Source organism: Opisthorchis viverrini (assembly GCF_000715545.1).
Source record: "Opisthorchis viverrini unplaced genomic scaffold opera_v5_116, whole genome shotgun sequence".
Classification (NCBI taxonomy): Eukaryota; Metazoa; Platyhelminthes; class Trematoda; order Opisthorchiida; family Opisthorchiidae; genus Opisthorchis; species Opisthorchis viverrini.
The window spans coordinates 462,415-482,915 of NW_008751772.1; the positions used below are offsets into that span (position 1 = coordinate 462,415).

Genomic DNA, 20,501 nt, shown 5'->3' on the forward strand with positions numbered 1-20,501 from the left:
CTGGGTCACGCATGTAAACACTGGTTGTCTCAAAATGAGAATCAGAACAGAAGCCAAGTCACTCAGGAGTAAGCAACAAACCAGTTGTTTTCTTGGGGGCACACACCACCCAGAAAGTTGCTGAAAGCGCTCTGACAGTCCAAGATCGATTTTCTGATTCGTGCGGCCCATCAAATAGGCCCAGTCCCAGAGTTTCCGTTGACATTATGTCCTATTTGAACCCAATTTGAACTGATTAAAACAAATACACTGATTCGGTATTGACGGGAGACTCAAATGAATCTCTTGTTTAAATGGGGAAGGTGTGTAACGGTGGACACTACTAATGGGAGCATGTGAGTAGTATGTGTTCCCTTAAATCCGCTTCGCGTCTCTTGCGTCTCTTACGGAATTTGTGGAATTGGATTTGAGCAACAGTCAATCAATATCCAGGAAAGTTCAGGAAGACGCGTCCAAGGAGAAGATGGATATTCAGTTTTTGTAGACAAGATGCATATGAGAGTTTTGCTTCCCTGTCCAATAGTCTGTAACTGTTCAGTTGACATTTTCTAATAAATAACTCCACAGCGAAGGCCTTCTTCCTTTCACCTTCCCACCTTTAACTAAATGCGCTGCACAAAGGCCACCCCATGTTCCAGCTGGTACGAAATTCGAGGTATTGGAGTATATTTTCACAGGGAACAAAGTCCATAAGTTTGCTGAAAACTCTTCGACAGCCCTTGATCGACATTCAGCCTCTTGGGCCTGATTAGATGGGTGCAGTCTCAAGGTTTCTTTCACCATTATCTTAACTTTAGTTTAATTTGCCAGCACGGATAAGAAGCCTTCAATTGAAACAAAGTTGTATCACTCAAACAGAATATCAAACCGGCTCAAAATTATGGGCCGACCAGAACTGAAAGTTTTGATGTCTAGTTCGCTGAAACATCGATATGGAAGTCGTCGATTGATCGAATTGCCTACCGTAATAAATCATAACTTTGGCTTCTCGAATGCGGAGTGGTGAGGTTTGAACAGACTCGAGCAACAAATAAAACAGATTGGCGCGGAGTTTAGAAACACAACGACTACGAAAAATGCTACTCTAGACAATCAACTGGTTGTTTCAGTCGCTATTGATCTGTTCGCCGAGCTTGACTGATCCGATGTGCAAAGTTATATTCGACCTCCTCATCATCAGCATCATCGACAACATGACATCAGTGTTCAACACCGATGCTTCACTGCACTGCCACCATGAGTTATTTGAAAGCCTTATTCTAAAGAAAGGAGTAAAGGTGGACGGGAAAGGACTTAGTGCTAGTTTAACACAATCATTCAGAGGTACCTATACCTCCAGGAACTCACTCAGGGGATCTGCATAGAAACTGACAACAAGAACGCCACTCACATCGGTCGAAACCCGATATCTTCAACAAGGCGCAGTGGGGATCACACGGTCTCAATCCTGGAAGGCGAGTAGCACCGATAGTCCCCAAGCGTTTCGTGATCTCCTTCATACTCATCTGCCAAGGCAAGGTTGGCCACCTCTCTGTTTACGCCACTCTGATTCGGCATACGTAACACATGTCCCAACCAACGCAGCTTCTGGTGCTGGACACACTCTTCAATGGAAGTACCCGTTGCACAACCGAAAACGCGCTTTCTAGCTGCCTCGTTACGAATTCGCCGACACCAACCGACGCGAGCTATGGTTCTGAGACAACGATTCTTGAACACCTGAAGACGTCTCAGTTCCGCTGCTCGAGTAGACCAAGTCTCACATCCATACAATAAAACATCTCGCACTGTAGCTTGATACACACGTTCCTTCAGATTCAGGGATAAATCATTCTGACGCCATAGGTGTCTCAAGTTAGCAAACGCCGCCCGAGCCTTGCAGATTCGTGCATTCACCTCATCTGTCACATTACAGTCAGAACCAATACAACCTCCAAGATACGTAAAATGCACCACAGCTTTCAGTACCTCTCCCTGGATCGTAAGTGGCGTGTTCAGTGACTGCACGTCCACAAGCATGACTTTACACTTTGTGGGTGCAAAGTGCTTACGAAAGGACGGGATGACTTCGGTCAGTTCATCCAAGAATACTTGCGCCTTTTCCTCCTCTTCGATGTCTGCGTACTCCAGATCGACCAGGTTTTCGATCTATTTGGACGCAAGTAATTCTCACGGGCATGACTATCTTTTCACGCTGAGCTATACGGGTCCCCTGACAACCAAGCTCTTGGATCGCTACCTTAGTTTTTCTCCTGTGTGCCGATCCTTAACAGAGTATAAAATAGCCGTAGTGATTGAAAGAAAGACAGATGGTAACCCTTTTTGCAGGCGCATCAGTAACCAAAGGGCTCCAGTTTCACACCTGTATTCTCAAATTCAAACATCAACGGTATTAGTGACGATGACGGGGGGGGGGGGCTGGGATGGAGGCATTTGTGTGGTTAAACAAGGCATCCCCAAACACCGTCTAACGAGACTACTTCTGTTCTGTTTGCCTCTTTCAGTAGGGTGCAAATTGCCAGATGGACAATGTGTGTGACTTGGCAAGGTGTGTGTGTGTGAGTTTGAGTGCTGTTGACGTGGTCCTTTTTTCCCCCCGTGCTTGGCTGGAGACATTGAGAGCAATGGCGGCTAATCAATTTCAGTGGTGTTCATGCTTGTGACGATGACGGGGGACTGGGATCACGGAGGCATTTGTGTGGTTAAACAAGGCATCCCCAAACACCGTCTAACGAGACTACTTCTGTTCTGTTTGCCTCTTTCAGTAGGGTGCAAATTGCCAGATGGACAATGTGTGTGACTTGGCAAGGTGTGTGTGTGTGAGTTTGAGTGCTGTTGACGTGGTCCTTTTTTCCCCCCGTGCTTGGCTGGAGACATTGAGAGCAATGGCGGCTAATCAATTTCAGTGGTGTTCATGCTTGTCACCAGTTTGCCTTAATGAGTGTTGCAGATTTAGGCACTCCGAAGGTTTTTTGTAGACCTGACCTAGGTCCTGCCCCATTTCGTTCACGGAGCTTCACTGGAATACGGTGGGATGGTTGAAAAGTACTGATGCACCAGGTTCCCCATTCAGAGGTTCCCCATCCGAGACCAACAATGATCCTATCACAAGCCGAATAAGTTACAAAACACGAAAGGTTACACAGGTGTCTTTTAAACAAAAGGCTGTCAATAGATTCCGACAAATGTTCCCATTTGAACGCAAGGTTGACTTTGACAGGAGACCTATCTGAATCCAGTTGAATCTCTTGTTTAAGACGTTTCGCTTGAGTATGGATTCAATTGGAGCACAAGTTGAGGTTAACGGGGAGAAAACTCTGGGACTGCCGGATGGGCCCCAAGAAGAGTGAAGCTAGTCGTGGGCTGTTAAACCGATTTTCAGAAACTGTGTTACGTCTCAACAGCTATCAATACACATGTAATACAATGCTACTTATAAGGTTGCTGAAAACTCTGACAGCGAGCCGGCAAAAGTTGCCCTGTCTTATCAGGTGGGCTGAAAACTTTTTGGGAACGGTGTAGAAACATGAACACCGCTTCTGTAGGGAACAGAAAAACGGGACTACAGGAATGCTACCCTCACCACCTGGATAATACAATGCTATAAGGTTGCTGAAAACTCTGACAGCGAGCCGGCAAAAGTTGCCCTGTCTTATCAGGTGGGCTGAAAACTTTTTGGGAACGGTGTAGAAACATGAACACCGCTTCTGTAGGGAACAGAAAAACGGGACTACAGGAATGCTACCCTCACCACCTGGATTAGATAAACTTCCACTAAAATCAGCCATCATTGTCAATCCTCGTTACCATAACGACCATACCAGTGTCTTGGAGATTCACGTGACCTGTTGCATACGATACGACCTGTCTTTTACCTACCAGGTACCTGTTTATTTACATGCCTTGTAGCTCAGCTTATGTTACAAAACGGACCCTTTCTCCCTCCCTCTTTATTCATATATTCATACGTATTACACGGATTAGAAAGGAATCCAAAATGCCAGAAAGTAATCAACACAGACGCTGGATACCAAAGGGTCATCTGGGAATACACAATCATCGGTCAGGGAATATTTTTTCCGAAATCCCGGCTTTACTTACCAACTCGAAAGCCAAATAGATTCACTCAGCTGTTCCAGCCTGCCTGGAAGGCTCATCGGTCACGCAAAAAAAACCTCAAAGCTTCGAGAGGATTTGAGCACTTCCTTCATTATCCAACGACCTTGGGGGAGCAACTCATGGCTTGTGACCTGCCAAGTCGGTATTATACAGCTTCTGCTGTACAATACAGATGAAGCCTCAGTAAAGATCTCCGAGAATCACTCTTCAGGCATGTGTGTTCCAGCAACTGAGCCGTTTGAACATTAAAAAACGAACGCACTACTGAAATAGTTGAACCAGTTGCGCAAAACAAACTACGATCGAGTCTTTTTTGTATGAAGTTTTCCAGATAACTGGATAGCCAACTGCTCATTTAATGGGAGTTGTACTTTTAACGAAATTTAGTCCTGTACGCTCAACTTCGTTTTCGGGTTTTTGTCACCTTTCATGATTGTATCGAAAAGCGGTCGATATAAGATCTTGACGGGACACTACTCATTTAGTTTCTGAAGACGTTTCGATTACCCACGACCGTGTTCACTCTTCTTGGGGCCTATCAAGTGTGCGCAGTCCCTGAACTTCCCTCCAATCAACGGTAGGTTCTACTCGAACCCAAACTGTGTGAAATTCGCGAGATGCACTCACTCTTCTATTTACTGTTGGTAAGAACTATCTGATGAATTCGACTCGATAAGGAAAGTGTCATTGTTGATAGAATCGTTCCATAATCTCCACACAAGGCCGAGATTGAATAGTCACTTCAGTCAGAATTCAGGCATACTTTGTGCAAGGCGATTGCTTCAAAAAAAGTAACAGGTTCATTGGAGGTATATATATATATTTATATATATATATATATATGAATTTCAACACCAGGTGAATACCGAGTGCGTTTGAAAAACGTGGACATCATTGTTTCCTGAGACGTACAAACCTGACGAAACTCCAGGGAGTCTTGGAACACCGATTTCCCGGCTAGCAAGCTGAACACTCAGTCGTTGGGCCAATCGAGTGGCTGTTTAGCAGTTTGACTGACTCGTCATGGGATCCACATCAGGTGGTCACGTGTGGACCAGCTACTCGTGGCCAGATGGATAAGGGTTCAAACTGCTAGTCGGGAGATTTCCTCGATTTTGTAAGACGCGCACTGCTGATGAGTTTGAATAAGGAAGAAACAGGTGCACATCGTTTCCTGCCTTCACATATAGGATGAAATCTTTTTTGAAGATCTGCAAATCTACCCAAAATACCAACAACATTTATTGCAGAACAAAGCTGGCGGATCTTTTTTGGGTTGCGCCTACCTGGCAAGCCCCAAAAATAGCAGTCGTGGGCTGATAAGACTTTTCAGCAACTTTGCGAGTAGTATATTACGTTTACACAAGGTTTCATGATTTCTTGATTATTGCGCCGACCGAAACATGAGACGGCCTGGTGCAGCACATTCAATTAATAACGAAAATCAGCTGAGTTTTAGCTGAGTATCCCGTCAAGGCCAAACTGGTACGCAAATGAATGTATACGTCGAAAGTATATTGCCCTCATAGCAGTTGATCAGACGCGTAGGTCCAACTCAACGGCATGCATGAATTTCTCAGCTGGTTTCTCGACCAGTCCAGCTGACTGGGCCGGTTCTCATTTCCTTGTCATCACCATTCAAAGTTTGGCGCAAAGACTCGTGATTCTTCCGGCACAGAAATCACGCAACTGGAGCTACTTTGAGGTTAGGGGGCGAGATGGTTCAAGTGGTTAGAGCGCGAATTTACTGACCGGAAGGTCCGTGGTTCGAACCCGACCTCTGCCTCTCGACTTCCCCTGTCTAGGCGTGGGCAACCTGACAGTATCTTTCTTCTTTCTGATAGCATGGCAGCTAAGCACCGGGTGTTCCAGCTGAACAATTTTTTTTGGAGTTAGCTGGTTAGCTCCAAGCATCTTGGTAAAGTACATCATCTCTAACTTTGCTCACGGCGACATCACAAGATTTCTGTCAAGGAGACTCCGAATTCCGGGTGAAACAACGTTCAATGAAATACCAAAAGATCCCACTATACCGTCATTAATTTATTCTGAAAGTCAAATTCAAAGGATTGAGATGTTCTATTGCTATCAATCTATACTGAAGGCAAAAATCACGCCAACTAAGACAAACTTGCATCTATTACGGTAGAAGAGCTGGGCTATCTCGCGAGAAATGTTTTCGTACAAAACACTACGGTATTCAAGCATCCAAAATACACGTACACTACAATAATGACTGTTAAAACTAATTGACGCGCATACCGAAATAGTTGAGTGCTTAGACTGAGCCAATGAGTGAACGCGACGAAGAAAAAATCGATTGGTTGGAGAACGATCCCATAATGGCGTCAGCTCAGATGAGGTTGTGTTTCATCTTAACTCGCTGCTTGCCACAACGTATCAAAACATTTCAGCTAAGGGCAAAATCGAGGGGGATAACAACAAGTGTTTAAAACCTTGTGGAAAATTCAGGTTGAACTGCAAAAAACCACTATCATTAGTGGCAGGAAGGAGGCTTTTGGATAAGGAACAAGCTTTTGGACAAGAAACCATTGTTTGGAGAAAAAACAAGCGTTTTGGAAAGGGAAAAGCGCTCATCATCATCATCATCGACAGCATGACATCAGTGTTCAACACCGATGCTTCACTGCCGTACAACCATGACTTGTTTGAAAGCCTTATTGTAAAGAAAAGAATAAAGGTGGATGGGGGAGAGGATTTAATGCCAGCTTACCAGATCATTCCGAGCTGCCTACACATCCAGACATTCACCTAGGCGACTGGATAGAAACTGACAACAAGAACGTCACTGTCATCGGTTGACATCCATGTCTTGTAGTCTCTCCAACCAGGCACAGTGAGGATCACGCGGTCCCCATCCTGGAAGGCGGGTAGCATCGACAGCATCAAAGCGTTTCGCGATCTCATTCATACTCCTCTGCCAAGTCAAGTGTTGGCCACGTCTCTGTTTACGCCACTCTTACTTGGGAAGGGAAAACAGCAATATCTCCGGCAGAAGATGGCTAGGCATACGCAACACATGTCCCAACCAACGCAGCTTCTGGTGCTGGACACACTCTTCAATGGAAGTACCCGTTGCACAACCGAAAACGTGCTTTCTAACTGCCTCGCTACGGATTCACCGACACCAACCCACACGAGCTATGGTTCTGAGACAACGATTGTCGAACACCTGAAGACGTGTCAGTTTCGCCGCTCGAATAGGCCAAGTCTCACAGTCATACAACAAAACAGCCCGTACTGTAGCTTGATACACACGTCCCTTGAGATTCAGGGATAACCCATTCTGACGCCATAGGTGTCTCAAATTAGCCAACTCGACTCGAGCCTTGCAGATTCGTGCATTCACCTGATCTGTCACACTACAGTCAGAACTAATACAACTTCCAAGATACGTAAAATGCTCCACAGCTTTCAGTATCTCTCCCTGGATTGTAAGTGGCGTGTTCAGTGACTGCACACGAAAGTAACAACCTCGTATGTATGAACTTGTGGAACGGTCACCATCTCAAATCGTCCTGTTCAACTTTCGTGGACCTAATTTGAATAATTTATAATAAGGAAGGTTGTAACAAGTGCCCCACAATCCTTCCATCAGGTGCAACGATGGCGCTTTACCACTTGACCAAACACTACTCGTACGGATCATCAGTAGTATACACCGTTACACCAGCATGAACAGTGAATTAACCGTCGGTCAATGAAATATTTTACTTGGAATAACACCAGCCATTTAAAGGGTAATGACAAAGAACTCACCACTGCTTTTCAATTTGTTCAAATGCTCAATACTCCCGTGGGGAAATATGATCCAATAATCTGTAAGAGTGTTTTAAAAAACTTCGTAGACAGTACCATCAAAAATCGGTCTTGAACATACTACTTTTTGGGTGTTATGACGTGTGGATTGCTGAAACCCTCTTTAATCCTGTCTTCCTATGAGTTTACAGAAGCTCGGGTATAAGTTTGCTCGTTTATGCTTGGAAGTCTCATCTGGAAAGATAAAATACCTAGTCCAACATTTGAATGGGTTTCCAGTCGTTCTGTGCGGTACCCGGCGGTTTATGACTGGATCGAATTGCAAAGCTAGGCGCAAATAGCTCGACTGAATGCTTTCAAACGCAGGTCGAGGGGTTACTGACAACAGGTTTGCGCACACTGATCCTCAACTGGCTCAGAGCCAAGTGGGTCAGGGGATGCTACAGGTATATAGCACATCACATCTGTGAGTTTCAGGTAAACGCAACGACTACCAAGCTGGTTGCCATCGCGTAACAAAATCGATTTCGTAACACAGAAAATGCACACAAATAAAACCGTAAAAAGCTTGCCAAAAATTGCAATAAAATACGCGGGAAAGACCTCTGATTTCCGACAGAATCGTCAAAACACAGCCGAATAACCGATTCGAGCGAGAAAAATAAATTTAGCACAACACATGCGTCGATCTTGGCCGCTCAAAAATTCTTGCGAAAGTCTAGACAAACTACTGATTTTTACTGAAAGGATTCACACGTCCTCATAGTTGGTTGGACCTTAAAGCGAAAGTCTACAAACGCATGCTCATCTCCGTGGGTATTTTTCTCGAGCGCTCAACACACGTCAGATCAGCTGTTTCTAGTTTCCCGTATGGCGGCAAATGAGAGCTGCGCAGTGAAGTCTGTAGCTATGATACAGGACCACCATTGTCTGCGTGACTCCCGTTTCCCTCAGGGCTAGGAATTACGCATTTGTTCTTTTTACCGCGGTTACCATCTGGAGAGACAGCAGCTACTAGCGTGATCACGTGACCTGGTAAGGAATTTCATTCCACTTAGTTTGGCATGACCATAGGATCCGGTGTTCCAACCCAACTCCAGACACCCCGACTGCTCCTGTCTTGGCATGAGCATCTTGAGAGAATGGCAGCCCTCGTGCATTCTTGGCAGCTGGTTACTACACCCAAGAGAAGGTGTCTCCAAATGTCTGAGGCGATATCCCTCGTAAGTAGTACAGTTCACCTAACGCCTGAAGAAAGTGCCTGACGGAGTGGAACAAAGTGTACAATAGGCATGCAGCGTATGCTCATTAGATGTATAGTCACACCTAATTTATTTGTGAAACCGGACTCGAACTTACCGCGGTATCCTTGCATCCAGTAACCGTGGGAGAGGTCCGTGAAATAGGCGATGCTGTAGAACGTTGCCAGGACGACAGACAAGGTCAAGGACATCGAGGCGCTCATTAATATTCCGATAAAGTAACTGGAAAGAAAAGGGAATTGAAAAAGCCATGACAAGGGATCACGTTCTATAGGCAACTTTACTCCCAAAAACGTACAGACACGATAGTCCAAGCGTAAAGTACTACTTACAACGTTACTTACACGACAGTGGATCACCATACAAGAGAGATTCATATGAAAATGAGAATATTTGCCAAAATCTGTTCATTTTCAATCTGAGGTTTACAAAAACTTAGGGAATGCGCCGACCTGATGAGCCCCACGGAACCGGTCTTGGCTTGTCAAAGAGTCTTCAACAACTTTACAAGTAGTATGTTACGTCTGGATGCCAAAGCAGTTCGATAAATCGGATATCGAACTAAACAGCATCAGCGATCTTTTGTGATTCGTAACCCGAGTACGGATTAATTCACCACAACCAACTCTGTAATCATATTCATAATTAATTTGTTATTGAAAGACTTCCGGATGGTTGTTTCACCAATCCTAACCGCCCTGATTAAAGATGTATACTGTACTGCACAGAATAAAATATTGATTAATTAGTATGTTCATTAAGTTCTTCACACACGGAAAGTGTGTTATAGCTGAATACTGCTTGTGTAACGCTGGATGCTACGGATGAGGTAGGTTAGTAGTATGTGGTTTTCTCGTAACTCCGATTTGGTCTTGTTGTATCTGCTGATTCGTCAATTTGTAGTATCTGCTGCTAACCTGCTTCAGTGCATAGTGTCGGAGAAAAAGACTCACAGAAGGGAAGACAACAGCTATATTCCGAACAAGCGAGTGCAAAAGTTACAACGGCTCCACGCTATTTAAAGGGGACTTTCTGACATTGATCCAGGCTGTCTGATAGGCGTCAGTGAACACCCGTCAACATCGATCGTGCCTCTATGAGATGCCTGAATGCTGTTCACATTCGGTCGTGCTTCCGTGGCGTGCATGAACACTCATCAGCTTTTGCTGAATTGATTGAATGATTGACTGGCCTGGATGCTTGCCGGATTTCCTGTTGAGATTTTGGTGGAACCGTAGGTTCCGGGCGTTCTCAGGTTACTTTCAGGAATCTGACCTTCCTGATAGGGGATTTATTACAGAATCTGTGGCATTGTTTTGTAGCATTCGTTTACATTTGTGTGATAGTCAATGAAGGTGAAGGCGTGAAGGCCTTCTTCCTTTCACCAGTAGTTACTATTTGTTCCCATGGCGACCGAAGTTCTTTGCTGTCCACTGGTTTAAGTGTCTATTACTGTCTGCTTGTGCAAGTGAGTGCGATTGCAAAACTGGCAAAAATATTAGATAGTGGAAATGTGAAGGGATTTTGGAATTTTCTGATTACAAGTGAAGCAAAACTGCTTTGAAAAATCAAGAAGCAGTCGCTTCGGCAGTGCGCATCTCACGAAATTCAAGAGTTTCAAACCAGCTGATCAGCTGATTTGAACGGATAAGATTTCAAAATCTAGCCAGATGGTTTCGAAGCTTCCAAGTGTAATTTCATGAGATGCGCACTGCAAATGGATGCCGGTCGTCTCTCGTCCTCAGGATGGCCTTAATGATCGAGTCAACTGATCCGTTCTAAGATTCTTGAGTCTAATTCACCGGTGTTAACCAGCACTCAGAGATTCCTTCCAGTGCGTTGCGGTTGTTGGACGCGTCATTCTTGATAGCCCCTGTTTCTACCAGTTCGATCTTTGGATACCATAACTTGTTTGCAATGCTTAATCTTTTCTTTCTTCCGCTCTCCCGAAATTGTGATAAGTGGAGTATCATCCAATGAGCGCAAAGAACTCTAACCTGACCTGACTCGACTTGATCTGACCTTGACCTGAACTGACCTGGCAAAACGAAGTAAGGTTGCCCACTTTTTCAAAGTTCGCTGGAAACGACTTCACCTAAATATAGCTTCATTCTCTTAGTTGAAAACAGCGCTGGACAAAAGGTGCACAGATGTTTATGAAGAAAGTCGCCCAACTGCCTTCTACTGAAACCTTTGAGAAAAAAGTCTAACAAAAGCACCTTAAACTCTCCGACAAATGAACAAGCACACCGGCGGTCATACTTCAGTACTCTCTCCCGTTCGTCTTCCAAGCTCAGACGTTAGAAATTTCCGAGATTTGCCGTTGAAATCACGCATTTAAAAATTTCCACTCCTGCAACGGAATTTCTCCTGGTGTAAATGATATTATATATCTTGATTTTTATACATATTATATGTTTTATACGTATATTTATACCATTTATTATGATTTATTGTTATTTATTTATTATTTATCATTATTTATTATTTGTATCTATATTTATATACATTTTCTATATTTTTTCTGTTCAAACCCTTTTGTCTCTATTTGAGCCTAACACAAAAAGCCCCCTGCTTCTGATTTATCGGTATCTAGAGAAAATTCAGCGTCCATCTGATGTTGCTTATAGGTGCGGGTATATTTTACGGAACGTCTAATCATTTGACTTAATTGATAAATCGCATTCCAGCACCCGAAGTTACATTACTATTCCATTTCGGTACAGTCTTTCTGTTTGCAACTTTGCTTCCTCGTTTTTAAAACGTGATTCTTGGTATTTTCATGGGGGAAACTACTCACAAGGTTGCTGAAAACCTACGACCAGTTTCGTCCTTACCGGGGCTCGTCAGGTAGGCGCAATCACTCAGTTTCCATCAACCTTATGTTCTACTTGAACCCAAATTGCGTCAAATACACTCGTTTTAGACCGATACAGTTTTAAACAACCTTGACAGCTCCATTACGATGTCTAGAATTTCGTACTAACTGAAACGCGGACCAGCCCATGTGTAGTACATTCAACTGCAGAAGTCCGTCACATACCGCAGATTCGGGCGGTATTCAGAAAAGCCTACTGGAGCGCGAATTTACTGACCGGAAGGTCTGTGGTTCGAACCCGAACTCTGCCTCTCGACTTCCCCTCTGTCTAGGCATGGGCGACCTGGCAGTATCTTATCCCTCGTGCTTCTTTCGGGTGGCATGGCAATGAGACACCGAAAGGATGCCACATCTGAACGCTGAACGCACTGTAAAAACCAAATTAGTATGCAAATGAGTGTACTTTTATGTTCACCTTTAGTACGTTTGAGGATGAATATCAGTAAATAAGCATCACTCAGTGTGGAAGAGTGCCAAAGCCTAGAAAAGCCGTGTGTTTTTGGCATCGTGGATTAAATCGACCTTCATAGCTCGATAAAAGTGGCCTACCAAAGCAGCCAACACAAAACGTCTGTTTGTTTGCTGTTATTGATTAGATCTGTTTCACCAGGACAGACATACGTATCCCCTGCCCCCAGTTGGGACCGTAAGCGTTTAGCGTTTTAGCTAGCACGCCATTTGAGATATCGTAGCGCATTTTCTTGACGTAACACATTACCTATAATGGTTTTCAGCAACCTTATGAGTAGTATGCCATGTGTGCAGACAAACTGGTTTTGATGGTTTGAAATCGTGAGCGGTATGCAAATTTTAGCATGTTATAGAAGTTCGGCGCTAGATTTTGAGCCACGCCACTGCACAAAAATGATACGATGGTCAAACATGAAACTTACGTGTAGTTCCTACTGCCAACGCAATTATTGAGCCACTTGCAATGGTGATCGAAGTTGGACACACACTTGTTGCAACATTTACAGTGTTTGGTTCTTGAGCTGGAACTGAAAACGAGAACAATAGGCGTGAAGAGTACACCACTCCATGTCTGGTCGACACATTACATCAGTGTTCTTATCGATTAGTCTCCGCCCTCCACAGGATTCTTATAGGTCACGTTCAAATCACTCGTTTGAGCAGTAGTTCTATTCCTGTCCTGACTCATGCGTTCTAGCCAGTCAGCACCAAAAAGGAAAGCAATAGACTAGAGCTTTCTATTCTTGAAGCTTATCAGCGGTGCATAACCTTAGCTGTGCTGGGGTTTCAACTCGTGAAATGGAAGCATGTGAACTCTCAAGGCTAAACAAGCGAACGTGTTTACGCTAAAGCCTTGTTTGTACGGAGACAGGACAAAGGGACAACTAGTCAGCCGAAGCCAACAGGGAGGCCAATGCACAATTGTTTCGTTGCGGTACTTAATTTTACTAAAACAACTGACAACAAATGAGTGCTGACGAAGAATATTGCTGATATGTTGACCGCACGAATATACAGGTTTGATGCTTCCATGCAACTTTTTATATCATTGATAAGGCTGATGGAACTGGCAATTGTGGCTCAATCACCCAGGCGTTGCCTTCAGCACATAACTACCCTGTTTCTTGAACGAATCGGTCATGTCATCACCCCCAGTGCTTGCCTGTGACTTTCAAAACTCTCCCATTTTCCGGTGACCAAAATTGTAGCAGCTGGAATCTTGATACATGGTCCGTGACTGATGAACTGAGCTGAACAATTTTCAGAACAGAGAGGGACGATTATTTACCTCCTTCCGGGTAAACTTGGCCCAACTACTTTAGCCGATTCAAGTAGTAAGTTGATATGAATCAAAAATCAATAATAAATCGATAAAGTGAAAGAAGACCTCTCCTATATACTGTTCCATTCTCGTGAGTTTGTTTTCAAGCTACTAAGTGGTTGCTCCAAGTGAAACATGGAAAGAAAAACCGACGTTAGGAATCTAATTTCAGGAATATTCTCACCGTCGAACCAATGATAAAGAGAGACTTACATTGGTAGTTCGCACAGATTACAGTAGAAATTCTCAATTACATGTGAATGCGCGGGATCAAGCGTGGGCATTTTCCTTCCCTTTCTATCTTGTTTGACTCGAACTTGTTTCTCTGCCGGATTGATCGTGACCGCAATGATAGTGAATAGTACGTATGACGAAATCAACACGGCGTTGATCTTGTTTGTTTGCATAAAATTAGTCAAGGAAATATGAAATGGGCGCGAAAATCAATGGCTGATTTAACCAGCTGGCTGTTTAAGAAAGTCTCTAGTTCGGAAATCGCGATGGTGGGGATAAAAACCAGTACGCAGTGCATATGAAATCTGTACAATGTAACAAACAGCTGACAGTCGTGAAGATGAAACTTAGGAATTAAAATCAGCAACAAATATGGGGTACCAGTAGAGATAAAACACCAAATTTTAAACTTTCTGGAAGATGCTGAAAGGCAGGTTCAACGATGTCTGTCAGTCGCTCTCAAAGCGATCTCTCAACTTCATAAATTAATTAGCGAAGGTATCGATCAGCTGTTAAGGAACTCCATGGAAAAGACTACATTGAGAGTCGAGTCTTCATAGGCTTTGCTTTTGCAACGTCCTGGACTACGAACTTTTGAAAATCGCTTGGCCAACATGGTGTTCGACGGCGTAGAGGATTTTTCTATTCTAAAATGAACCTTGCCGCTGTTTATCTCCTTCTATGAAGATGAACTCATCTTGGTAGTTGAAAATGGGATTATGTCCGCGACTGCACCTAAAACTCGTCAGTTTAAGTTACTTCTGTGTGTTTTCTGACAGTGGAAAACAACCCGGTGTGCTACGCCGTGGCTAGCGCAAGCATCAGTATCTGTCTGCGCACCAAAATCGTGCAGAGCGTTTTACGCCCTGCGATTTTTTCTTCGTCAACACCGTTTACATGGCCAAAGTATAGCGCGTGTTCACTGACCATGAGGTCCATGGTTCGAACCCGACCTCTGCCTCTCGAATTCCCCAGTCTGTGCTTCGTTAACCTGGCAGTATCTCAGCCCTTGTTGTTCCTTTGGGTGGCATGGCAGTTAGGCACCAAAAGGACACTACAGCTGAACGATATATATGCTTAGGCGAGATGTATTCATACTTAAACCACATGTAAACCTGGTTGATTAGTGTTCTACGTGCGGTCAAAACTTCTGACAAACATTTTCGAAACATTCAAAGTTGTTCTAGAGGCTCCAAACACGGAAACTCCAAATTCATGTGACAGCCAGAGATGAATAAAAATTTGTGGACTAATGTCCTCTAATATCATTTGAAAGTTCTCAACATGAAATCAAACACATCCCAAGGAAAAGCGTGATGATTTAAATAGGGATTTTCTTTTTAGGGCGACACTGAAGGGCCGCGAATCATCAGCAGTATGCACCTTAAGAAACTCCCAAAGGGTTTTGAACCCACAATCTTCAAGGTAGCGGGTGAACACTTAACAATTTGACCAACAGTGGCCCGTGCTACTCTCACAGCTCCCATCTCTAATACGCAGCTACCTACCCTACCTTCCCGAATCATCGGTGAACAAAACTGTGGCAGCTGAAACCACCTTACGACAAGTACGTATGAAAATTTCTAAAAATGCGTTTCTCCATGATTCCTAAAATAATACCGAATCTCCCACGGACCCAAAAAATTTTGTTGGAGGCCGCAAAATATAGACCAAGGGGTTGAAGCTGTGAAAACTGTGTTGGTTACACCCACTTGGCTACGTACCTCGTATGTCATTTGACCAAATTCTTCAAAAGGATCTTTCCGTAAAACCACGGGAAGGGTATAAATGAGCCAGGAGAGGCCAAAGAATGGCTTGGCATTGAAGTACAAAAGCCATTGCCAGCAGACCTAGTTGCGCTAGTCATTGCCATCCTCTTTATGGAGACTTCAAAATGGGACATACCAGTGGTTAGAGACATTGTTAGACATGACCCAGTCGCAACCTCAACGGCACTTTTGGATCCAAGTTATTGCCTTTAATGCTTAGCTACTCTCCCAATCCCAATACTCAAACATGTACTGATAACTTTGTGTTTACACATCAATTGTACCAGCTGACGCCTCCAATGTTCAGCTGTCTATCTCATCTCCCTAAATCATCGGTTAACGAAACTGTAGCAACCAGAACCATTGTGTGGCATGTACGCGGTTCTTACAGCTGATGATGATTATTAAGATGATTATTAAGATGATGATGATGATTCGGACGATGATGATGAACTATGTTAGGCTACAGACGGACCAGTTGAATTAAGGTAAGTCCTTGTCAGCCAAAACACCAAATAATAGCTTCTGATCCACCAACGAAAACTGGGAGCACGAGTTGATAGTTTTCTGTGCATACTTAACTTATGAGCTGATGTACCTGGACTACATGCACTTCTTCAGTTTTTTCACCCTTCAAGCTCACGCAAAATGACGGTCCAAAGGGAGGAAAAATGCTCCAGGTTGTGAAAGCCCACGTAAAAGTAGTTGGAAATCCGCTAGTATTTTTATCCACGGAGCATCTAATTGGAGCTCAGAAGAAATATCAAAGAGATGCACTTGGATCTTTTGCATTTGGGTGCAAAAGCTGAGGCTGGCTGGGTAGTTGACCACTGCTGAAAAAAATGATGAAACTATCAGCAGATGCAAACTAACTGAAGTTAAATATGTGGCTGGTAAAACTAAACCGATCTGTTTGAACTATTCTCGTTTCCCACCGAAATTTCGTTACCGGTTTTCATTTCCGCCCAAAAATAATGGTTTTATAACTGAACCAGTTTTGTGTTCTGTCCGAATATCTGGTCCTTATCGCTCTTTGATTGAGTTATCAACGCTGCATCAAAAATGATCACCAACAGTGAAAACCCCATCCATCTTATATTCATCTTATATTGTCGGAAAATTTGAGGGCCTGCAAAGAAAAAACGCACTCAGACATTTGAACAACTAGTCATCCTTGGTAGAATAGTAGTTATAATGTAGGCTTCCTTGAAGGCAAACAGACTTCTAAAATCCTCGGCCGTCCTCTCAAACGGTGAAGAAACCTGAGGCTACGTATCTCGTCGATTGGCAAAACTCCACACAGCTAATTAAATTTGTGAGAATTGATAACAAGCTCATATTGGTTTTGTCTTGCACGTTGCAACCGTGTACTTATCCAACGTGAGCTGATCAAATCCGTCTGTTTGTAGGTAAGCCAAAGAGACTGAGTTTGTAGTTCATAACTCAAACTGGCGGTGAACGAAAGCACATGCTCACTTTTCGCAAAATATGCCGCATACTATTATTATCTAGTTGTTTACAGTGTGGTTTCCTGGCGATGCTTGTCACGTCTCTTACGGTAACAAGAAAATAAATAATAAAAACGCGTAGATGGCTAAATACATCAATCGTCAGACAGGTAGTCTATTCGGCTTCGTGTGATAGATGACTTTTATTTTTATTCAACTCTAGCCACTATCTCAACATTCGTTGTATGTCATTAATGCCTAATTGCTCGTGAAGACGCGGAGGCCGTTATCATTTTTCAAAGACATGTAACACAATGGCACTTCAAGATCAATACTCAGTCAAAAGCCCGGCAGACGTGTTTTAGGCTGACGCCAAGGTGTTACTGCTACTAATATATCACTTGTTAGCCATGAATCGACGAAGCTTTCTTGACCGGTATAACTTGATTCGATCAGTCTTAGTCTTCTAATGGTTTTGCCCAGCTTAATTTTTGGCCGGGATACGCAAGACTTCAGCAGCCAACATCGTATACACCAGAACATACTAAACCGTGACCACCCATAGTGTTTTACCAGAATTTATTTCGCCCTTGAAAACAATGAACTGCTTGAGTGTTTTACTAAAAACGAGGTTCACCGTTGAGTCCGTGAACGGCGCGATTTCTTAGATTGGTCCTATTGTGTTTGCGCCGGTGACGGTGCAAATGACACCTCTTTGCGCTAGGTTGTCAGAGAAGAAATCCGTATACTTTACGCAGATTCAGCCCAAAATATAGTATATAAAAAAGTCTCAAGTTGAGTAGCTGCCTTGTCGCTGGCTGTCATTAAGTGGACAGTAAAATCAGTAGTGTCGCAGCACACTAGTCTCATTTCTTTTTCAAACCTCAAAGCTAGTGAGATGCTTCATAGATTCTCACTAAGCAGGCTATAGAACCCTAACTCATAATGTGATAGACATACAGTAAAAATGTTATTAGAATCTGGTGATTCAGGGCCGAATATTAAGCTATTAATGCACTTCTGGATGGTGGCTAATAAATTATTCTGATCCTTATGACATGTTTTATCGTTCTGTTCTGAAGCAGCTATTTTCATATGTAATTTATGCAAGCTTTTAAACTGTTAGCACTGATGGGAAATGGATTTCTACCAGCCATTCCGGGTGAGGAAGCCAAGAAGGCCGGCGATTAATATTCCACTCTCTTGAGTATTAGTGCAATAGCCTAAGGACGTCATTTTATCCGATAGAAAAGAAGCCAGAACGCCTATAGTGTTGCCAAAGCTTCGCATACAGGATTTCAACAGGAAAAAAAGATTTTTAAATTTTCTCCAAGAGCCGCTTGTGTTTTCATCACGAAGTGTTCCATAATCAGGCGCTGTCTATCCCTACCTTCCTGTTGCGGCTGCTGCAGCTGATTTGAGTATGACATGAACGATGCATCCTTCACCATTGGATTTTATGCTCAGTGTGCATTTCTGGGTTTGTTCGGCGCTAGAGTTTACACCGCTATTATCGAGTGCCACGGGGAATATTCATAGTGAGTGTGTCTCATAGGAGATCCTTCTTCTCCTTGCAAATAGCCGTCTAGAAGCTTTTTTGGTAAAATCTGCGGGGTTGTTTCGGGTTTAGGAGCATCAAACAACCCAACTGATCGGGTCCAAACAACCAACTTTCTGGTACAGTAGCTCAAACACTGAGGTAAGGATGTACACATTCACTGATCTTAAAGTGGATTAGTTGGATTTCGGTACCGCATGCAGACTGATCCCTAAAATTTTTGTCGGTTCATTCGCCCATCTAATGTTTTCCTCTCTGGTTATGGGACGAAGCCACACCGAAATTTGCACCCGACTCAGTGTAGAGTAGTCCATAAGAACAGCATAAATTTGAACAATTTCCCCAGTTTTTCATACAAAAGAATAAATTCCAAGGATCCGACAAAGGATACGATAATCAAGTACACCTGGAGATCAGAAATTGCAGCTGGTACGAATAATACATAATATGCTAAGGAAAATAGGACTGCCGCAAGCCAAGAAAGACATTGAAGAGGATGTAATGGCAAGGTCCATCCATTAACCCTGCTGTACTGACTTGGACCTGACATAATTTCAACTGGATTAGCTCCCAGGCTTGATGTATTCGATCATAGTTACAAAAGTTACTGTTTCAATCTGCGCGCTCTGTTGGCATCAATTTTCACAAAAATAATTGATAGATTTTAACTCTAGCGGGCCGGTCTCACCGGTTTCCAGAAGAAGAGTAAGATTTACTTTTGGATTATGATACCATGAGATCTTCCGACAGGTTTTTAGTGATAGCAGTGGATTCTGGACGCTGTGAGCTTAATAAGAATGCGAAGGCTGAAGCACAGGGTTGTCTTGTTCTCGCTGCTGGAAGGCTGTTTTCTATGAATAAGAACAAGGCACAAGTAATCGACGTAACTTTTTATGTACGCAAGCTCAAGGGAACCAGACAGTTTACGTCTTAAAAATGGAATGTGTGCATTGCCAAACATGAACATCTTCTATCCCCCCATGGCGTTCTACACTTATGTAGTGTCTGTAATCCAAGGGAACCAACAGTTTACGTCTTAAAAATGGAATGTGTGCATTGCCAAACATGAACATCTTCTATCCCCCCATGGCGTTCTACACTTATTGAATGTCTGTAATCGGTTGTCACATTTACCATTCTTCCTGAACTTGAACCACACTTTGTAACTGTCGTTCACATTGCATCATGACGTTTGTTTTAATGTTACGAATACAATTTTTCTTGGCGCGACTTCCCTGCTTTTCGCTGAGTCAGTGAAATTGCATCCGATTGAGCTGATTGCTGTTTGCTGAAGTCGTGAGATTGGATTATTGTGTTTGTGTGGACTGTCGAACGTCACAATAACTCCTTGTGACAATTTTCAGCTGTGATAACTGTCTACCGTGGAATTTACCTCTAAAACTCGAACTATCAGTGGAGAATATCCTTCTTACTCTGGATATATTCTTCACCGCCGAATACAATTACTGCACAACATTTCGTGTAGTGGAATTATTGGACCTCCAAGTTAGTGAGTCTATTCCGTTCACTTGTCCATTTCTTATTGCCATTTGTTATTTCTAAGCTGGTATTTTGGTTGTATATTCTATCGAGCACGCATACATAGGTCCTTGTCCACTACATAATTGGTGAGCCCTATTTCTATTGTCATTTTCCCTGCA

At 43.3% G+C, this 20,501-nt stretch overlaps 1 protein-coding gene across 1 annotated transcript in view; it reads right to left on the bottom strand.

Annotated features, from left to right (window-relative positions):
* The window catches only part of T265_05880 (hypothetical protein), a gene marked incomplete at both ends in the record, with an annotated part of 36,433 nt that extends 16,969 nt beyond the window's left edge, over nucleotides 1-19,464 (bottom strand). The window contains 5 exons of the mRNA XM_009171009.1: nucleotides 1,680-2,117; nucleotides 9,259-9,383; nucleotides 12,933-13,037; nucleotides 14,045-14,223; nucleotides 19,232-19,464. Coding sequence (XP_009169273.1) covers nucleotides 1,680-2,117; nucleotides 9,259-9,383; nucleotides 12,933-13,037; nucleotides 14,045-14,223; nucleotides 19,232-19,390 — 1,006 coding nt within the window. The remainder of the gene's footprint in view (nucleotides 1-1,679; nucleotides 2,118-9,258; nucleotides 9,384-12,932; nucleotides 13,038-14,044; nucleotides 14,224-19,231) is intronic.
* Nucleotides 19,465-20,501: the final 1,037 nt, after the last annotated feature.